This window comes from Alosa sapidissima, chromosome 6 (genome assembly GCF_018492685.1).
Source record: "Alosa sapidissima isolate fAloSap1 chromosome 6, fAloSap1.pri, whole genome shotgun sequence".
Classification (NCBI taxonomy): domain Eukaryota; kingdom Metazoa; phylum Chordata; class Actinopteri; order Clupeiformes; family Clupeidae; genus Alosa; species Alosa sapidissima.
Genome location: NC_055962.1, coordinates 9,350,446 through 9,371,962, shown reverse-complemented (window position 1 = coordinate 9,371,962; position 21,517 = coordinate 9,350,446). Strand labels below are relative to the sequence as shown.

General features: G+C 44.2%; 1 protein-coding gene across 5 annotated transcripts in view; it reads right to left on the bottom strand.

Moving 5' to 3' along the window:
* LOC121711086 (MAM domain-containing glycosylphosphatidylinositol anchor protein 2-like) overlaps positions 1-21,517 on the bottom strand; it is a 203,381-nt gene that overhangs the window by 16,437 nt on the left and 165,427 nt on the right. For all 5 annotated transcript variants that reach the window (XM_042094389.1, XM_042094392.1, XM_042094390.1 and 2 more), the window contains exons 10-11: positions 16,131-16,279; positions 4,688-4,865 (exon numbers count right to left, since the gene is read on the bottom strand). In XM_042094389.1, the coding sequence (XP_041950323.1) occupies positions 4,688-4,865; positions 16,131-16,279 (327 nt within the window). The remainder of the gene's footprint in view (positions 1-4,687; positions 4,866-16,130; positions 16,280-21,517) is intronic.

Below are 21,517 nucleotides of genomic sequence, written 5' to 3'. Positions count from 1 at the left end.
GAAGGTGTCAGAAGTCCATCTCAAGGACAAATCCACCTTCAACGCCAGAGACTTAGCCTCTTGTGTGTGGAAACCGAAAATGTATTAAATTACACAAAAACTGGATGGTTGAAAATGGAATGGGTGTTTTTTTGTCTCTTTCTGCTTCACAAATGCCCGCCAAATATAAAGGGTTGGTGTGCTGGTGTGTAGTGGTATTTGCCTGAAGGAGGCGTAGAAGAACATTTGAAAGATTGCAGGGAAGAAAGAGAATAGGGTGGAGGATGCTGTGTGAAGTTTGTTTTTTAGTTAACATTCAAAAATGAACTAGAAAAATAGCAACAGAATGTGAAGGACCAACCATTTTGACATACTGTCAAGAACACCTACGGTCTTTGTTGTCCAGATATCCACTGGCTCCTAAAACCAGGGCCGGCTCTCTAGACATAGCACTTTGTACCATGCTGTGTAAAATACAATGAAAGTCACTGGAAGAAAACTGTGTGGCTGCCAATCCTACACAATTCTATATGACTCCTCTAAACCAGGGAGGACTGTTCAACCAACCAACATCAAGGTGCCCATGAAGAACAAAACAGAATGTGTGAATGCAACTGACAAAAGTCATTTGAAATTGAAGAACCTTGAATTTCCCCTGGGGATCCTTGAATTTCCCCTGGGGATCAATAAAGTATCTATCTATCTATCTATCTATCTATCTATCTATTTGCCAGATGGGTTTATCCAAGGCATCATGCAGGTGCGGACGAGGGAAAAAAACAGTCAAAAGCAAAGTGGTAGGGTCATTTCATAGACCACACATGGCTCGTTGCGAAGGGAGGAGAATAATGTTAATCGAGCCTGAGTTAGAAGAAAAGCAGAGTCTGATATTGTTTGTACAAATATAAAGATAAAACCTTAGCTGTACTTTACTTGTGTTTTTCCTTACAGTAAACAAGGCATACATGAATGGGCCCAATGGGCTCACTCAAGTCTCCCAGGATGCCTTTGGGTCTTAGCTCCGGAAAAGCCCAGGTGCTCAATATGACTTGCCCAGGAGGGGGTTAGGCAGGCAGTGAAAGCAGAGCTTGACAAACTGCAAATGCTTTTACAACACAGAGGCCTCAATGTACAAAGACAGCACAAATAGCGAGTTTTTCTGTCCGCAGAAAGTGAATGTTGTGCCTCGCCATATTGCGTGGAATTTTCTAAGCTTTCACTCTGTTACGTTAACAGCGTCGCCATTGCACGTCTTCACCCTCTAACGCAGTTCGCAGTGCCCATAGCTAAACTCAAAAAAGCTCAAAAATGTAGTTTGATAATAAGATGTCAACAAGCAGCGACATATAGAGCAGTAGTTCTACTCCACTTCAAATACTCTAAACTATGTACTGCACGTACTGTAGGTTATGACAGACTTAATACCCTAGATTAGGAGACTGGGAAGTTGATGACGTGAAAGTGAAAGTGCAAGTGCAAAATTAGAAAGGCACTTGCACTCCTCTTTAGTTGTTGCACAATTCTCCCTTTTCCTACCTTCCTTGCCCTCGACCGTCCCATAAATGCATACTGTATGCATGAGTAGAAAAAGTGCAGTTCGCCATTCTGCACTCCAGAGCCATGCAAAAAAGTGGAAGACGCCATCATCCATGTGCGGTTTGCTTTGTACATACTGTAAGATGACATGTTTTAAGGTGCAAATAGCATCAGAAGCATGCGGTAATTTGGCAGTAATTTTTTGTACATCAGGCCCAGAGAGTCAGACAGAGAATGACCTTGTTGTCGTGTGTGTGTGTGTGTGTGTTTGCGAGAAAATACCTTTGCAAATCACAGTGTTACAGTTTTATCAATGTCCAACCAATTTGTTCTTTCAGTCTAGCAGTCATGTATAGTTAATGACTTGACCGGCCAGAGTGGCCCATCTGTCCTACTCTAAGGCAGCCAAGCAGGATTACAGTACATCAGTGCAAACCTGTTTTTCTTAAGAACCCACACATAGTGTGCTATCTTTCTGTCAATTTTGAATATTGATAATACTGTCTTTATACTGTAAGTAAGCGCTTTCAGATATAACCTCCGGAGTATATTTGTCAAACGGAGGTCCTACCCTTCGGATGATTCAGATATGATGCTAACCTATACTGACCTTATACGGACGTATGTGTGAACGACATACACGCACATTACAGAATCTCCGTGTGGTTGTCGAGTGAGGGGTGGGGGCTTGCAGAGTTCACAAGATGCGAGATATGACGCAGAATATATGTGGCCGCTGCCTGTCACAGCTGCTTTTTGTTTACAAAGTGTAGCCTATGCATTATGTAGGCTAAAGAAGAGAAATGTATTGTGCATAGGCTAATACTTGAAGCAGGCTAGTCACGTAAGTGAGCACTTGAAATTGACCTACAGTATTTGTATGTGTGCTTCGAATAAACACATTTATCTGTTTTCAACGTTATGTAGCCTACCAGAATCTGGTTTGCGTTGGAGAAAGAGAGCATGCACAAACTTTATGGTAGGCTACCAGCCAATTCAGTAGGCTAACTCAAGACTTCAAGGCCATCATACAACGTTTTTAAGCAACAAACAAAATACTGACATAACAGTGAAGTTGTTCGTTTTTTCATGGTTTATTTTTTTTCAAAAGCATCCTCTCCCCATGTGTCTATTGCATTTACGTAAGGAGCTTGGAACAAAGTTGGGTTTTCTTCGTTTTCATTTTCTCTAGGCATATATGCTCAACAAATATCAGCGAGCTCAGCAAGTCATATGGGAAGGCTATCAATGAACAGAAAACCGTGTTGGCTAACAATTTGTTAAATACTCCTATTATTGTCGTCAACGACGTCGCTGTAGGCTACTGCCTTTTCAGCGCCTTCTGCTTATGGTGATTCAGTCTTTTGAATTCGTTTGGCCTTGCCATGCAGTTGTAGGTTACAACGTGCCATTCCCTTCATGTGTTCTATCAAAATGTTGTATGCCCTCATGGACAGTAGCTCCGTGATGTCTGCATCTTTCCAGGTCGGAGATTTTCTGGACAGCACTATGCCACTCCATCATAACACTGGCATTTAAGTCAGATCTAACCACATGGACGCACGAAAGAAACGTCACCAACACGGCCTCTCACTAGGTGTGAATTTTAATCGCATGTTCTACGCCTCGTTCAGACACAGAACATTTACATAATGTCCGGAGGAAATACTAGGGGGGTGGGGGGGTGGGGGAGTAGTAGAACAACCGGCTAAATTCGGACTTCCATATGACCGGTTATGTCATTCAGATATACGGCCCCACCGTTTAACATCGGCAGAACCTCCGGTCTTACACGTATGTCTGAAAGCGCTTAGTGTTAGCGTGTGTGTGTGTGTGTGTGCGTGTGTGCGTGTTTGTATCTGTGTGTGTGTGTGTATGTTTATGTGTGTGTGTGTGTGTGTGTGTGCGTGTGTGTGCGAGTGTGTGTGTGTGTGTGTGTGTGCGTGTATGCGTGTGTGTATCTGTGTGTGTGTGTATGTTTGTGTGTGTGTGTGTGTGTGTGTGTGTGTGTGCACGTGCACTCACTAACACTACTGGATACTGCTGAAAGTATTGGACTTCAGATTGTATTTTTAACCCTGCCTGTCATAGCATGAGTGTTGACGTAGCGATGTGAGATGTGAGATGTGTTTAACACATTAGCCTGCTCTGTCAGAGAGCTGCTGAAGCACCCCTCTGATTTGTCCAGGAAACAGGAAGATGTGTGTGTGTGTGTGTGTGTGTGTGTGTGTGTGCGCATGAGTGAGTGTGTCTGTGTGTGCGTGAGTGAGTGTGTGTGCTGTAGTGAAGGAAGAGAGCAGTCACCCAGTGTTTGTGTGTGTGTGTGTGTGTGTGTGTGTGTGTGTGTGTGAGTTTGTGCAAATTAAAGTGTGTTAGTAAATTAAAGTGAGTTTATTTATTACTTGTGTGTGCGAAAGAAAAAGTGTCACAGAGATTAATGTATGTTGCTCTTATTGTTGTTGTTGCTGTAGAGCGTCCATTAGCCTCTAGCCTAAAACTCAGCTCATGGTTTATTCAGACACAAATTTCAGTAGAACAAAAATAATTATTAGTCAGAGTTTAGAAATGGCACAAGTTCAACAAACTTGATTTTTCTTGGAGATTGTGTTAATCGGCAATTCACTGAGACAAGAGCGTGACGCTGGGTGCACCAACATCAGTGGAGACGCCTCCCCTCTCCTGGGTGTCACCCTACATTACTGCAAGCCCATCAGATCACACAACCAGCTTCTTGCTCCTGACAGTTCTGTCATGGTGCCAATCAACATTACATTCAGCATCAGGCCTATCATAGCAGAGATGAGACAAAATAAACCTACATAACAAAATAAAACAAAACAACTTAACAAAGAACAACTCAAAGAGTACCAAATTAGTACCAGAGAGTACCAAATTAAGAGACACGCAAATCTAATGTAAAGCAAGCCAAACAAAACAAAGAAAACAAAGCAACAAAAGAAAAGAGGTGCAAGGCAAGGCAAAGTAAGGCAAGGCAAAGTAAGGCATAGCAAGGCAAGGCAAAGAAAGACAAGGCAAAGCAATTTAAAGTAACGCAAGACATAGGTAAAGAATAATGCATCGTATAGAAGTGGAGAGTGGACTAACTCCTCACGTAATAAGAGACTAATATATTGACTAATTGTAAAGAAGTGAAGATTGGTCTAGTGCTCACCACTATAGGTAACGATGCGTACGGTGGAGTCTCCCTCTCCGAAGCGCGTGATGGGAGTGAGGCGCACCTCGTAGGCCTCCGGACGGATGAGCTCCGTCAGGTTGTAGGTGATGAGCTCGCCCTTCCTGATGGGGGCCTCCACTGGGATCTCCTGCTCCCACCAGCGCTGCTGCCCCGTCTACAGGTGGAGGAGAGAAGAGAGTGAGATAGCACACACACACACACACACACACACACACACACACACACACACACACACACACACACACACACACACACACACACTGTGTGTGTTTGTTTGTTTGTGTGTGTGTGTGTGACTAAGCCTCTGTAGTTGTCCTGCACACCTGTTTCTCCTGTTGTGAGTGTTTGTGAAGCATCAGCTGGCAGATGTGGCATTGTTGGAGCCCTACTGCACTGGCTAGAAATCTTTTTCTATGTTTGTGTGTGTGTGTGTGTGTGTGTGTGTGTGTGTGTGTGTGTGTGTGTGTGTGTGTGTGTGGTGTGTGTGCACCCATCAGCACTGCTGCTCCGTTTGCAGCTGGAGGGGTTGCCATGTTAGCGATCACACACACACACACACACACACACACACACACACAGTGTGTGTTTGTGTGTTTGCAAGCCTCTGTAGTTGTCCTGCACACCTTTCTTACAGTTTCTCCTGCTGTGAGTGTGTGTGAAGCGTCAGCTGGCAGAGGTGACATTGTTGGGCTGCCCAACTGTGTGTGTGTGTGTGTGTGTGTGTGGATAGGATGTGTGGAGAGGGTCTGGAAATTTGACTGTGGGTGTAGCAGCAGCATTTAGCAAGTTGAGCATTTTAACATTCATATCATGGTATATTCACACTGAATTAATATAGCATTTTTTGATAATCACAAAAATCAACTGACAATCTCTTGGTTAAAGGGATATTCCACCGTTTGGGGAATTACACTCATTTTCCACCTCCCCTCAAGTTAATTTTTTTTTACCTTTCTCCAGTTCATCCAGCTGTTCTCTGAGTCTGGCGATACCACTTTTACCTCCAGCCTAGTATAGATCATTGAAGCGGATTAGACCATTAGCATCTCGCCTCCTAGCATCTCGCTTAAAAATGACCAAAAATGAAGATTTTTGGTAATTTTCCCATTTAAAACTTGACTCTTCTCAAGTTAGGTAAGTGTAACTAGAAAGTGTAAAAATGGAACGTGGCCATTTTTCTAGGCTGATTTGACATGGAACTACTCTCATTCCGTCGTAATAACCAAGGAACGTTGCGAACGTACCATAGGCGCAGCAGCACAATGATATCAGGGAGCACCTGAAAATAGTCCCTGTAGGCCTTCCACCAACAAGTTTGAGCTACAGCAGATAATTACGCCAGAATGAGAGTATATTTCCATGTCAAATCAGCCTAGAAAATCACCACGTTCCATTTTCTGTTTTTAACTTGAGAAGAGTCAAGTTTTAAATGTGAAAATTACCGGAAATCTTATATGTTAGCAGGCGAGATGCTTATGGTCTAATCCGATTAAATGATCTATGCAAGGCTGGAGCTAAAAGTGGTATCGCCAGACTCGGCTGGATGAACTGGAGAGAAGTAAAAAGCAATTGTTTAACTAGAGGGGAGGTGGAAAATGAGTGTTATTCCTCAAATGGTGGAATATCCCTTTAAGTCACAGCGCAATCCTCACCATAGCGTTTTTCAAAAATGTGCTTCAGAAATACCTTTGTGTGCACATCTGTGGCTTGAGTTGACTGCTCACACAAGCAGATGTCTTGACACACACAGGTGTTTGAAGAGGTTCTCACCAAGTGAGGCTTTATTGGGGGCTTTAAGTCTCCATGGCAACGTGCCCCACTTATAAGAAGAAAAGGTTCCACTGAAGCTTTGACTCAAGCACACTGGTCTGGTGCAAATCAATTAGATAGAGTACAATTGTCTCACTGTTTTCACATGTACATTATGTCTCAAGGTGCCTTTTAAAGTTTCAATAGTTTGAACTTATTGAACATGAAAAGTTCCACTTGAAAAGTAGCATTTTTAATGTGTGCTTTTGTAGATAGTTGTAGGTCATCTTTAAATGTATTTCCATGGCTAATTAAAAACTAGCCAGACACCCACAATCCTTAACAGAATTTGTCAAAATGTTGCATTTAATGATCTAGCTATCTTGTGCTACACACAGTGTTTTTGGTGTTTACAAGTACGTTGGATAAAAAATATGAAATGGCCTTCAAATTGTTTCTGAAGTGGCTCTTTCTTGATTGGTCTCTTTTTTTCTTGGGCTCACTGCTCTCTTTTGTCTTTGCACTCTCAAACCCTGATGGTATGACGCAAAATGTTGGTGTGTGTGTGTGTGTGTGTGTGTGTGTGCATGTGTGTGTGTATGTGTGTACAACTCAGTCTTTCTGGCGTAACAGCAACAGCACATACTGTACCTGCAGATATGCACAGAATATTTCTCTGTGGCTACACATAGAAGTGTCAATCATTTTCCAGCCAGTTAGCATCTATAGTGCTGTGCCTTTCCCAAGCAGAATCCTCCACACTCCCCCTTCCCCTCTGTTATAGAGTGTCCCATGTTTGTAGTCTCCATCATTGCAGGGCACTTTTATTGAAGGGATAGTGTGTAAAGCTGCAGCGAGCCTTCAGATAGCCTCGACGGAAAAGGAAAATTGATGTCAGTTGTTTTCACTGAAATAATGAAGATGATAAATATTGAAAACGCCATCAAATATACATTTTGGAGACCCCAGGAAAGATATTTCTTTCCTCTTTACTTCTTTTATTATGTGTGTATAGAGCTGAATCTCATGTTTTATTTATGTTTTCCATTCACTATATTATGTAGACCTACACATATGTTGCATTATGTATGTCTACCTTTTTTCGATGTACTGTGGTTTTCTGCTAATGTCAGTTTCATTGCTATGCTATTGTAAGTTTACAAATACAGCCATGAAGTTAAGATGCTACATACTGTAGGAACAAATAATATCTTGCACAGGACTCTTAACCTTCACTGATGTAGACTTGCTGATGGAGGGTTTTATAATACACTCCCATCACTAATTGGCTTGAGATGGCTATTTATATGGCGCAACCTCTATGTGAACCTTTTTCACCCAAAGAGTGGAATCTCCCTTTTCACATGTTCTCGACATTTGCCCATACGAGCATAGTAGGTGTCACATTATGTAGTCCATGTGGATTGGCTGATCTGATGACCACCTGATCTTGTCAATCAAGCACCTGTGTAGACAATCAGTGTACGTGGAATGAATTTGGCTACTGTGGTCATTGGTCAATATCACTTGCAGGTCAGGTGATTGGGCTCCTATAGCTCCGATGCCAAAAACGGCAACGCCATGATCAAAGATGCTGATTTAGTCTTAGGCTGAGGTGAATTAGCTAGCATAGTTAATTACTTCAAGTAATTTGTCTCTCTCCCCTGATCTAATACCTTTGATATATATTTCCAGGGTATGGAGTGTTAATTTTCAGGTCACAGTTAACTGTCTGAAGTTTAAATTAACCACTAAGCTTGTAATGAGTTAATTACCTCACTTTAGGTCTTAACACACATCTCTAGCTCTGATGCATAGAGTGCTCCCCCCCCCCCCCCCCCTCTCTCGGCTACCATTTCATCTGCTGTACATTTATCGTTGATGCCTTTTTACCGTATTTCTCCATAATTACAGTTCAGTTCAGATCTCTCCACACTGTTTCTTTGTATTGTTCTGCCATCCTGAGTGCAGTGCTGCACAATTTGATCTGACTGAGTCAGTTTATGCACATTTTAAAACAACACAAAAACAGCATGGGAATTATAGTCTTTCTCACTCTCTCTTACACACACACACACACACACACACATGTGGTGAGTATTGATCACTCTCAGTGTAACCTTGGCGAGAAATCTGCTCCTGACTGACAGATCTATTGAGTGAGTAGGAGAAACATATATTGGACAGAGGTGGGGGAGACGGAGAGAGAAGAGAGACAGAGAGAGAAAAGAGAAATGAGAGAGAGAGAGAGAGAGAGAAGAGAGACAGAGAGAGAAAAGAGAAATGAGAGAGAGAGAGAGAGAGAGAGAGAGAGAGAGAGAGAGATAGCAAGACAGTGGTGGAAGAGGAAGAGGGGAAGAGGTAGGGAGCATGTGTTTGTGTGTCTGTGTGTGTGTGTGTGTGTGTGTGTGTGTGTGTATGTGTGTGTGTGTGTGTGTGTGTATGTGTGTGTGTGTGTGTGTGTGTGTGTGTGTATGTGTGTGTGTGTGTGTGTGTGTATGTGTGTGTACATGTGTGTTTGTGTGTGTAGAGCTAGCTGCTTGCTGCCTGGTTTGTAGCGTCTGATGGTGGAGATGATTGGAGCTTTGTGGGGGCTTCAAATGAGCCTTTCAACTAAGCCTTCATTCTCCATTCAAAGGCGCCTGCCTCTCCAACGATCTCGTCATAGCGTAGCACACCACGGCAACGCACCACACCAATCGGCGCCCCCAGAACACTGGATCATCCATTATTGAGGCGTGGGCCCACTAGGCCTTAGTGCTAACCGCTAATTCAAAGGCTGCGCTGAGACGCTGAAGATCATAATGATTTGATAGGGTTGGGAGTGTGGGTGGGTGGGTGGGGGGGTCGGTGTTGAAGCAGGCGCAGCCCGATATAAATAGCTCTCACCAGGCCCGACCCGATGCTGAGTGGTGCAGCGCGGCACAATGTGGTGAAGCAGAGCACACTCTGCTCTACAGTACGTGCCGAGAAGCCCTACTCTCCTTGCCTCTCCCCTTCCCACCACACCACACCACACCGCCGTGCGGCACAACACTATACCACAGCACATTGAAGCAAAATTGTTTTTGCATGTCAATTCATCAGTTTGTGTGTGTGTGCGTATGTGAAATTTCAGGAAAAGAAGCTAAATTTAAGTTTTTCAGATTTATGGAGTGATAAAATAAGATATTCAAAACTCCCTCTGTAAACACATTTCACTTTAATTTGTCCACAAAATAAAACAAGAACCACACCAACTACCACACTGCCATCACGTTGAACCACAGCACTTCTCCTCACCTTACCATCACAACACCTCACCATCACTACACCTCACCATCACCTCACCATCACTACACCTCACCATCACTACACCTCACCATCACCTCACCATCACTACACCTCACCATCACCTCATCTCACCATCACTACACCTCACCATCACATCACAACACCTCACCATTGCTACACCTCACCATCACAACACCTCACCATCACTACATCTCACCATCTCTACACCTCACCATCTCATCACAACACCTCACCATTGCTACACCTCACCATCACAACACCTCACCATCACAACATCTCACCATCACAACATCTCACCATCACAACATCTCACCATCACTACACCTCACCATCACCTCACCATCACAACACCTCACCATCACTACACCTCACCATCACCTCACCATCACAACACCTCACCATCACAACACCTCACCATCACCTCACCTCACCATCACTACACCTCACCATCACTACACCTCACCTCACCTCACCATCACCTCACCATCACTACACCTCACCTCACCTCACCATCACCTCACCATCACTACACCTCACCATCACTACACCTCACCTCACCATCACCTCACCATCACTACACCTCACCTCACCTCACCATCACCTCACCATCACTACACCTCACCATCACTACACCTCACCATCACCTCACCATCACAACACCTAACCATCACTACACCTCACCATCACCTCACCATCACAACACCTCACCATCACCTCACCTCACCATCACCTCACCTCACCATCACAACACCTCACCATCGCTACACCTCACCATTGCTACACCTCACCATTGCTACACCTCACCATCACAGTGTGCGGCACAACACTATACCACAGCACATTGAAGCAAAATTGTTTTTGCATGTCAATTCATCAGTTTGTGTGTGTGTGCGTATGTGAAATTTCAGGAAAAGAAGCTAAATTTAAGTTTTTCAGATTTATGGAGTGATAAAATAAGATATTCAAAACTCCCTCTGTAAACACATTTCACTTTAATTTGTCCACAAAATAAAACAAGAACCACACCAACTACCACACTGCCATCACGTTGAACCACAGCACTTCTCCTCACCTTACCATCACAACACCTCACCATCACTACACCTCACCATCACTACACCTCACCATCACTACACCTCACCATCACCTCACCATCACTACACCTCACCATCACCTCATCTCACCATCACTACACCTCACCATCACATCACAACACCTCACCATTGCTACACCTCACCATCACAACACCTCACCATCACTACATCTCACCATCTCTACACCTCACCATCTCATCACAACACCTCACCATTGCTACACCTCACCATCACAACACCTCACCATCACAACATCTCACCATCTCTACACCTCACCATCACTACACCTCACCATCACCTCACCATCACAACACCTCACCATCACTACACCTCACCATCACCTCACCATCACAACACCTCACCATCACAACACCTCACCATCACCTCACCTCACCATCACTACACCTCACCATCACTACACCTCACCTCACCTCACCATCACCTCACCATCACTACACCTCACCATCACTACACCTCACCATCACTACACCTCACCTCACCTCACCATCACCTCACCATCACTACACCTCACCATCACTACACCTCACCATCACTACACCTCACCTCACCATCACCTCACCATCACTACACCTCACCATCACTACACCTCACCTCACCTCACCATCACCTCACCATCACTACACCTCACCATCACTACACCTCACCATCACCTCACCATCACAACACCTAACCATCACTACACCTCACCATCACCTCACCATCACAACACCTCACCATCACCTCACCTCACCATCACCTCACCTCACCATCGCAACACCTCACCATTGCTACACCTCACCATTGCTACACCTCACCATCACAACACCTCACCATCACAACACCTCACCATCACCTCACCTCACCATCACTACACCTCACCATCACATCACAACACCTCACCATTGCTACACCTCACCATCACTACACCTCACCATCACCTCACCATCACAACACCTCACCATCACAACACCTCACCATCACCTCACCTCACCATCACCTCACCTCACCATCACTACACCTCACCATCACTACACCTCACCTCACCTCACTATCACCTCACCATCACTACACCTCACCATCACTACACCTCACCATCACCTCACCATCACAACACCTCACCATCACAACACCTCACCATCACAACACCTCACCATCACCTCACCTCACCATCACAACACCTCACCATCACAACATCTCACCATCTCTACACCTCACCATCTCATCACAACACCTCACCATCACAATACCTCACCATCGCTACACCTCACCATCACATTACAACACCTCACCATCACAACTCCTCAACATCACTACACCTCAGCATCACTACACCACTCTCCAGCCCCACAGCACTGCTCCCCAAACATCTTTCCTTTAAGCCTCCCTTCTCCCTCGGTCTGTCTCTCTCCTCCTTCATTTTATCCCCTGTCTATCTTTCTCTCCTCCCACACTCCCTCCCTCCCTTCCTTCTCTCCCCCCTCCCACCCTCCTGTCTACTGTCCAGACTGTGCACAGGGGGTTTCTTATTCAGAGAGAAGGGTCAGGACTCACACTCTCCTTCTCTCTCTCTCTCTCTCTCTCTAGCCCAGACTGTGCACAGGGGGTTTCTTGGTCAGAGAGGTGGACAGAGGTGAGCCGGGTCAGGACTCACATATTCAGCAGATGAGCCGTGGCACTGAATGAAGACCACATTACACGGATGAATGTCAACCACTGAGGACTTCTATATGGCTCTTTTACCTCTCTCTCTCTTTCAGGACTAATCTCTGCATCTTTTCATACCTGTGTGTACAGCGGAGAGCAGAAAGGGGCACTCTTCCTCCAACTCTCTCCTCCTTTCCTCCATCTCTTTCCTCTCCCTCTTTCCTCTCCTCCCTGTCTATTATGTTGCTCTCTCTTGTCTTCGGTCCTCAATGGCTGAAGCTACTGGGATTAGATGTGGGCTATCAGGACCTGTAAGTCTCTTTATTCTACTGCTTGGTTGAATTTCCCATTGTCCTACGTAATTTAGAACGACCATTAACCGTATGTTATTTGCACACCTATGAAGTAGATCCATTTTGTTGGCCGTATCACACTTGTATATTAATTCGCCGAACTCGTTGTGAAGTTTAAATGAACTGTCATGTTGCATCTGAGCTGTAAAATGCGAGAATGCAGACGTTCAGAACATGGCAACAGTGTTGCATATGACGGAGATGGCTTTTAGCTAGATGGATGACAGCATCAAGCAGGCTAAGTCAAATAGCGATGTTTCAAAGCTAAAGTTCATCAGAATCTTGGGATACGCCTGCTTGACAACGGGAGAGATAGAACTAACGACTGGCCTTTGGCTGTAGCAACCATCCATTTAGAACTAGTAAGGGCAGTTTGTCCTGCAAGTTGAGAAATTAGTTGATATGTGTCGGAAGCAATTAGTTCTACAAACAAGACAGTTTTAGCGATTAAAACGTTTAAATTGTAACAGGAAATGAACACAACGCAAGTGGCAACAGTGGAATAAGCGGGATAATGGACTTCACGGTGGTCTGTTCACAGAAGTTAATGCTCCGCTTCGCGCCGGGGCCGTTTTACAACCTCGACCGTGCATTAACTTCTGTGAACAGACCACCGTGTCGTCCATTATCCCTTACATATCTCTCTTCCTACTTCCCTCTTTCTCTCTCTCTCTATCAATCTCTCTCTCTCACACTGTCCTTCTTTTTTGTCTCTCTTCTTTTCAATCCCCAACTGAACCACTCCATCTGTGTAGATATTCTGCTGGCTGCTGGGCCTTGCTGTGGCAGTGCTAAGCTTTCTAAGGTGTGCTGGAGCATGAGAGTAAGAGCAGGAAGAGAGCTGAGCATCTCACTGAAACACCTACACGACCAATCACAAAACAGAACTGCTAAACACGACCAATTACAAAGCAGAACTGTTAAACACACGCCATCAGAAGACACAGCTGCTGAACACGCTAAACACACATCATCAAAAGACACAGCTGCTGACCATGACCAATCAGAAAACAGAACTGCTAAACACACACCATTAAAAGACACAGCTGCTGAACATGACCAATGACAAAACAGAACTACTGGACGCACGCCATCGGAGGACAGAACTGCTGAACACGACCAATCAGAACGCAGAACTTCTAAACACGAGCCGTCAGAACACAGAGGTGCTAAACACGAGCCGTCAGAACACAAAGGTGCTAAAACATGAGCCGTCAAAAGACAACTCAAGTTCTAAATAATAACTATGATGAAATCAACCGGTAACTGCACCTCACATGGAGATACAGATGGATCTCCGCCAGGGACGTGTTTGTATTGTGCCCTGTGAGCAGTGCCGCTGTTGGCCATTTCGGTGCCCTAAGAAGAATTGCTTTGTGGTGGGAGCGGTGCCACTGCCTGTGAGGGATAAAAATGTATTTGAAAATGGTCCTTTGTATAACAAGCTGTATATAACCATGACTGTGGTCATTGTACGACCTCGGCTTCAGTGTTGAAGGAAGAATATTTTTTAATCGAGAGTTGTGTGTCTTGCAGCAGCAAACCCTTTGGGGTCTTTCAGATCTGCCCTTCAGCCATAGGAGCACTATTGTGAACCCATTGCTTTGTTCACGAGAACAGATGCAGTGAGAATACCATGAACGCTGTGACCCAGACAGTATGTGGACATCATGTTCTGAGAATAATGGAGATATCTGCAGGCCTTGGACTTTGTCCTTGGCCTTAGAAACAACCAAGGAAGTGCACAACACAAATGAGGCAGAGAGACTGAAAGTCTGTCAATGTCCACTGGAGTTGAGACCCGAGGAAGAACAGTCCAGCTCTACTCTCCGTGCTTGTACCTTTCACATCACAGAAACATTACTTTCTCCAGTGGCTACCGACATTGTTGCTGACCTGTCTTAACCTTTCGGTTTTGGAGTGGCAGATGATGTTTTTAAGGTTTAGAGCTCATGATAGTGCTAAAATTCTGTTAAAATGCCGCTAAAATACTGTTAAAATACTGCTAAAATACTGTTATAGTAAAATACTGTTAAAAGCTAGAGGCTAGAACACAGAGCAGGAGGACTTTGGCATTTCACAAATGGGTGAATCCACTTTGTAATCTGAAAGAGCTCTGTGGTGAATTATTTCCAACTACCAACTATTAAAAGCTATTTTTGAAAGGTTTTTCATGCTCCAGCATGTTGAAAGTTCAGGAGCTCCAGGTCAGTATTTAACTCTCCTACATTGTGGTTTAAAAGCAGTTTGAGTAAGCCTGTCTGCTGTACTGCTGGATAGGTGCACAACTCTCTCTACAAGCACAAGCACACACAAATACACACACACAGACACCACACACACACAGACACCGACAGTGATCTGACGTGAGAGACAGGGAGGTGGCAGATCAAACCACGATAGACAGCTAGAGCTACCATTCAATGTCATGAGTTTATCATCTGCAGGGTGTGTGTGTGTGCGCGTGTGTGTGTGTGTGTGTGTGTGTGTGTGTGTGTGTGTGTGTGTTTGTGAATATAAGCAGGATAGGTAACACACTGGAATGGGTGTCCTTGACCATCTTTCAGCCCAAACCCAGTTCCATGTTTCAGCACAAGGCCACTGACAGCTGAAACGAACGATACCAACAGCATACAGGACCAGCTAGAACAGATCACTGCAACATCTGTGTAATCCTCTGTGAGAACTGAAGACAGCAACTCCTGCAAGCTCAGGCACCATTAAAAATAGGTTCTACCTTTACTTCAACTTCATATGACAAGTCTTCTTGAATTTAACAACTCCAGCAAATATAGAAAGGAAACAGTATTCGATAGTGTCATTTCAAATGCACAGCACCTCATGGCATTTACTGTACCAAGAAACACTTTAAGTGCATACTGTAAGGTACAGCAAATCAGCTACTACATGTTTTGAGTGTCCTGACTGCATTCTGTTTTACAAAAACACATTAAGTAGAGCAGGGGTTCTCAAACTTTTGTGGGCCGGGGACTCCTCATGGAGTGGAAAATTCTCCAAGGACCCCTCATAATCGCAACACATAAAACTTAAATTAATCATGTAGCTTTATAGCCTTTTTTCGGTTAGATGCTTATGTTATATGTATTCTAAAAACAGAGTGCTAATACCACAATAGTCATGTTAGCAAACTTTGACACTATGTAGGATTTTTTTAAAGGATTGTTGTTTCTTTGTCAAATGTAGGCCCCACTTTGAGAACCAATGAAGTAGAGGATTTGAGTCATTCTTAGTGACTTGAACTCCCGTCGGCAGGCTCTAACTCACCTGGCGGATGCCGAGCCGGTAGGCCACAATGCGGTCTACAGCGTCCGGATTCATCTGGGTCCACTGCAGCTTGAAGCCGTAGACCCGTGGCCGGTTCTGCCACAGGGGGTTGTACGTGTCGTAGTAGAACTCCGGAGCGTAGGCCCGGCCTGAAGAGAAGAAAATAAGAGAGGAGAAGAGAACGAGAGGGAGGAGAAGAGAAGAAGGGATGATAAATAAAAAGGATGTGACTCATTTGCATACTCTATAAGAAGTGACAGCCGTGTGACTCAGCAAGTGCAATCGCTCTATGCTTAGTTCTCTGCAGTAGTGTTTGTAGATAAGGAGCTGCCGTCGTGTGTTTTTGTCTTGTTAGTTAGTTTGTTTATTTGTTTGCTTGCATGCTTTTTCAGTATGTTATGTATAATCCTCTGAACCCTTTCACACTATACCTCTTTTGCTGATACCGTTTCAAATTGTAATGGCATGCCAAGACTGACATTTACTTTTTCAAATTCTCCATTTAAACACTAATTTTGAAGATTTCATTTTTTAACTACTATCATCCCTTGTTAATTCTTCATCTGTCTTGATACAGCATATAATTCTGTGTGTGTGTGTGTATGTGTGTGTGTGCCAGACTTTTGACTTCTCCCTAAGGACATGACCAGAGATGACGTACATTAAATTAAGTTTAGTAAATATTACACCTTTTGTGTATGTGTGCATATTAAGGGCTGATACTGATTTGAATCAACTGACACGTTTCCATAATCGTTGTCAACTACTCATTATGTACCACACTGATGCTATCACTACTGCTAGTGCTAGCAGACATTGCTGTTATTGTACTTACGGTAAATACAGCTGTATACAACTTACATGTCACTCTCATGTTCAGTGAGGCATTTCCATGCATAGGAATGTCTAGCCCGTTTAGCCATTTTGTCCATGACTAGTTGACTGCTGCCTACAGTACTGTACTGACTAGTAGTCAGCCAGTAGTGATTATAATAGTCAACTAGTAGATGAAACCCTTAGTGTGTATCATGAAAATGAGGAATGCTACTCGTATTCATACTGCAGAGTTATGATGAACCTAGGTGTTTTTTTTACACTTTTTTAAGGCCACAGGACAGGCCCATAGCTGCACACTGCATGCCTCCATATGGAATACACAGGAGGCAGGGAGGGGCTGATGGAGGGCTGGGCTGATGACACCACTGATTAATCTGCTACAACAGCTCAGCAGAATAGGAGGGTGCTGATCAGCACGAGTCAGCTAGCTAGGGACTCACGCACACGCACGCACACACACACGCGTGCACGCACACACACACACACACACACACACACACACACACACACACACACACACACACACACACACACACACACAAACTGCATAAACTCTCTCTCTCTCTCACACACACACACACACACACACACACATGCACACATGCATGTACACACATACACACACACACACACACACACACACACACACACACACAGGTCCTCTAAAAAAACAAATTCCCTTAAAAAGACTAGCAATGGAACACCATGGGATATACTCTCCAGTGATTACGGGCAATATATCCATTGGCAATGTGAAATAAATCTCAAAACAATTCCAACAACTTTTGAGCCGATAAGCGACAGGCAACGAGTGAATCGCCAGAAATATGTATCTGGAGAACACACATTCACTCTTTAAATATGAAGGAACACACAAGGAACACACACACACACACACACACATTCATTCAACAGTCTCTACTCTTCAATGCAAAAACAAACAGTAATCATCCAGACATCACCATGACATGACCTTCATAAACAAACAAACAAACAAACAACACAGGAAGATTTCATTTTCTAATCTAAAGTGTTTTCCAGTGGAGTTTAGTTTAAGCAGAAATGGAGAATTTTCTGCAAAGCAGCACAACCATCTTATCACTGTCCACCCTCAAGACATCCACCTATAGGTGCATGCAAACAGTGAGAACAGACAAAAAAAACATTATTGCATTCTAATCTGAGAGGAAATGCATCATCCTTCTCCCGCTCTGGGCATTGTTGAGACACGAAAAAACAAAATACAAGATTTTTTTTTTTTTTCATTTTTCTCAGAAGGACTTGCGTACTGTGGACTATTAGTTCTCACATACTATCAAAGAATGAGACTCATTATCCCTGAACATCTCTCTAAGTCTCTCTCTCTCTTGGTTTGTCTGTGTATATTTGTGTGTGCGTGTGTGTGGTCTCTGTGTCTGTGTATGTGTGTGTGTGTGTATATGCGCCTGCAGGAATTAATGCTATGGTACGCACACCCGACCCATCGCCCCCCCCCCCCCGCAAAAAAAATAAATAAATATGCGTGGACAATATTTGTCCATTTCCCGGTTTTAGCCCCGTGCATTGGTCAGGAAAAAATTAGCCTACATAGCATAACAACATCCACATGCAATAATACAACAACAACGTCTACTATGACCTATTCATTTGGACAACTTGATACACAGGCTAAAGTTACCTTGTTTTATTCTTGACGTCTGGCTTTAAACAGCTGTAATGCAGTCTAACGTTCTGACAAGCACATTAATTGCCTACCTTGTTCTTGCCCATCTGGAATAACTCCTCTAGCTTTGCTGCCTTCATACTTTCTGTTGTTTAAACTTGTGATATCCATCATGAGTATTGAATTAGTGAATTAGCTCAACATTGTGTGCTGATAACCATATATAGATAGATAGCCGAGTAAAAGAAAACAACAAGTAGCCTACGTGCCTGCATGTGTGGGCGTTAATTTTGATAAGTGTTCACTAAGTTACGTAATAGAAAATTGTAAATAGCCTGATGGCAGCTAATGGGATACTGTGCATAGTTGGGAAGGTATGGTGGGCCAATTTGGTGTGAATGCACATTACACACACACAGGGAAATTTTCTCTCTTTGTTGAGCCTGATGGTACGCACAGTGCGTACGGACGTACACCTGCAGGCGCGCCTGTGTGTATGTGTGTGTGTGTGTGTGTGTGTGCGTGTGTGTGTGGTCTGTGGAGTGTGTGTGTGTGTGTATTTGTGTGTGTGTGTGTGTGTGTGTGTGTGTGTGTGTGTGTGTGTGTGTGTGTATGAGAGTGTGGTGTGTGTGTGGTCTGTGGTGTGTATTTGTGTGTGTGTGTGTGTGTGTGTGTGTGTGTGTTGTGTGTGTGGTGTGTGTGTGTGTGTGTGTGTGTGTGTGTGTGTGTGTGTGTGTGTGTGTGTGTGTGTGTGTGTGTGTGTGTGTGTTTCTCCAGTGCACTGAGTACGAGGCACAGTGTGGGCTGGAGGTACTCAAAATTGGGTTTCAGTGCTTCAGCTACCCTCAAGGGTTTACCAGGAGAAAATGAAAGGCAAATCTAGGATGACTTTCTTCCATTTAGATATACATTTATACAAAGCCAGGCATACATATTTGTGCTAAAAGAAATACTCTAAACAAATTACAACAGAAAAGCATTCTGCAAAGAACTGCTGTTCTATAACCGCTTGCTCAGTATTCTACACTTACAGTTTTCACAGTTGCTAAATAAACAGTTTTTTGAAATCTTCCAGATTTTTCTCCTTTCTCAAACTACATTCACAGAATGTCTGACAAAATCAACAATCATCTCATAACAGTTTTATCTCAACACCAATGTTCTGATACAATGTGTGATTGAAGTGTTTCCCTTATTTTCAGCAGTATACTGTAGTTTGTGTTTCCTGTATCTGTATATTCAATCACATTCAGTTAATTAGGTTGAACAGAATCAGTCCATTTTCTTACATAGTTCACCACATTCTCATTGACACTACACTGATACACAAACAAAAACACATACAGACACTCAGACACACACACACACACACATATATTCTCAAAAAATATACACAGAAGAGGACAGGGGTTTTGATAGTGTGTCCAGACAAATGCAAACAGAATGGATTAGATGCTAAGATCTCTTGAATTTCCCCTTGGGGATCAATAAAGTATCTCTCTATCTATCTATCTATCTATCTATCTAAGATTGTGTGTGTGTGTGTGTGTGTGTGTGAGAATTAGAGGCTTCAGAAGACGAGTGCACACATTAGACAGACATCTCCATAAATTAGCTACTGCAGATGCTACCCTCCACCCACACCCCTCAACCTAGCGTGCTGGATCCTTTCACACACACACACACACACACACACACACACACACACACAACCTCTGATATGGTTTGGCTTGGCCGAAGGATGACGTGGCACGATGCCAAGCCGCACCCCCCCTCCCCCTCTATGGTGGACGAGTGCCCAGCTCTAGAGAGCTCCCTCTGATCTCAGTTTAAGCGTCCGCTCTCGTGGCAGTGCTACAGAGAGTGGGTACTGTCCAGCCAAAGCACCAGGTAAGTGGCCAGAAATATGCCTGAGTAGTGGCCTTTAAAAAACGCAGCGTTAATGAGAGACTCTGCGCTCTGCCAAGACTGAGAAAGGAACGCTTAGAAGTCTCCAGCTAGAGGCAGAAGGTGAGTGATATTTCTGCAATTTGTACATCTGCACTTGATCGGCCTGGAGGGGAAGCAACATTTCTTTGAAAATCACTTAGTTTTGAAGTGAAATGATAATTTAACATAATCAAGAGAGTGTAAAATGCCACGAAATTGAAACAGGGGAGATAACGCCCAAACTGGCTAGATGAGGCTCGGTGCTTGAGGAGTCACAGACACGTCACAGACACAATCCGACAAACAGCTCCCTGCGTTTCTCCCTTTCACAGTAAAGGAGCGGAGCGGTGCGGAGCTTTAGCGAAGAGCTTTGGCAGGTGATGCCAGCCAACGTTCATGCCCGGCTGTGATGTGCCTGGGTGCGCAGGACGAGAGAAAGACGGTAGACGATACCGAAAAGCTGCGGAGAAGTGTGAGGGTGAGAAGAGGCACAGCGATTATCCCCGGAAATGTCACGTTTGCTGTGCAGCACACCGGTTAAGACGCCCTCCCGCAGGGAACTGTGGGTAAAGAGGGCCGGATTTAGTGGATAATCAGGAAGTGGAGGAGACTGGGGTTCCCCAGGGGCACCTTTTGGCAGCAACTGCCATGTCCAGATGGTGAAGATGGCGGAATGTTCTGGGATGAAGGGAGGGAGGAGAGGGATGAGGAAAAGAGGCATGTGTGTGTGGTGTGTGTGAGAGAGAGAGAGAGAGAGAGAGAGAGAGAGAGAGAGAGAGTGTGTGTGTGTGTCTGTGTGAGTGTGTGTCTGCAAGTGTGTGGAGTGTTAATGCACTAGTGGAGAGCTAACATCTCAGAAAACCTCCTGCTGAGGACAGCAAGTGGAGACAAGACAGAAAGATTTGCTTCAAAGAGTTATTTTGTGTGTATGTGGGTGAGTGAATGTGTGTGTGTGTGT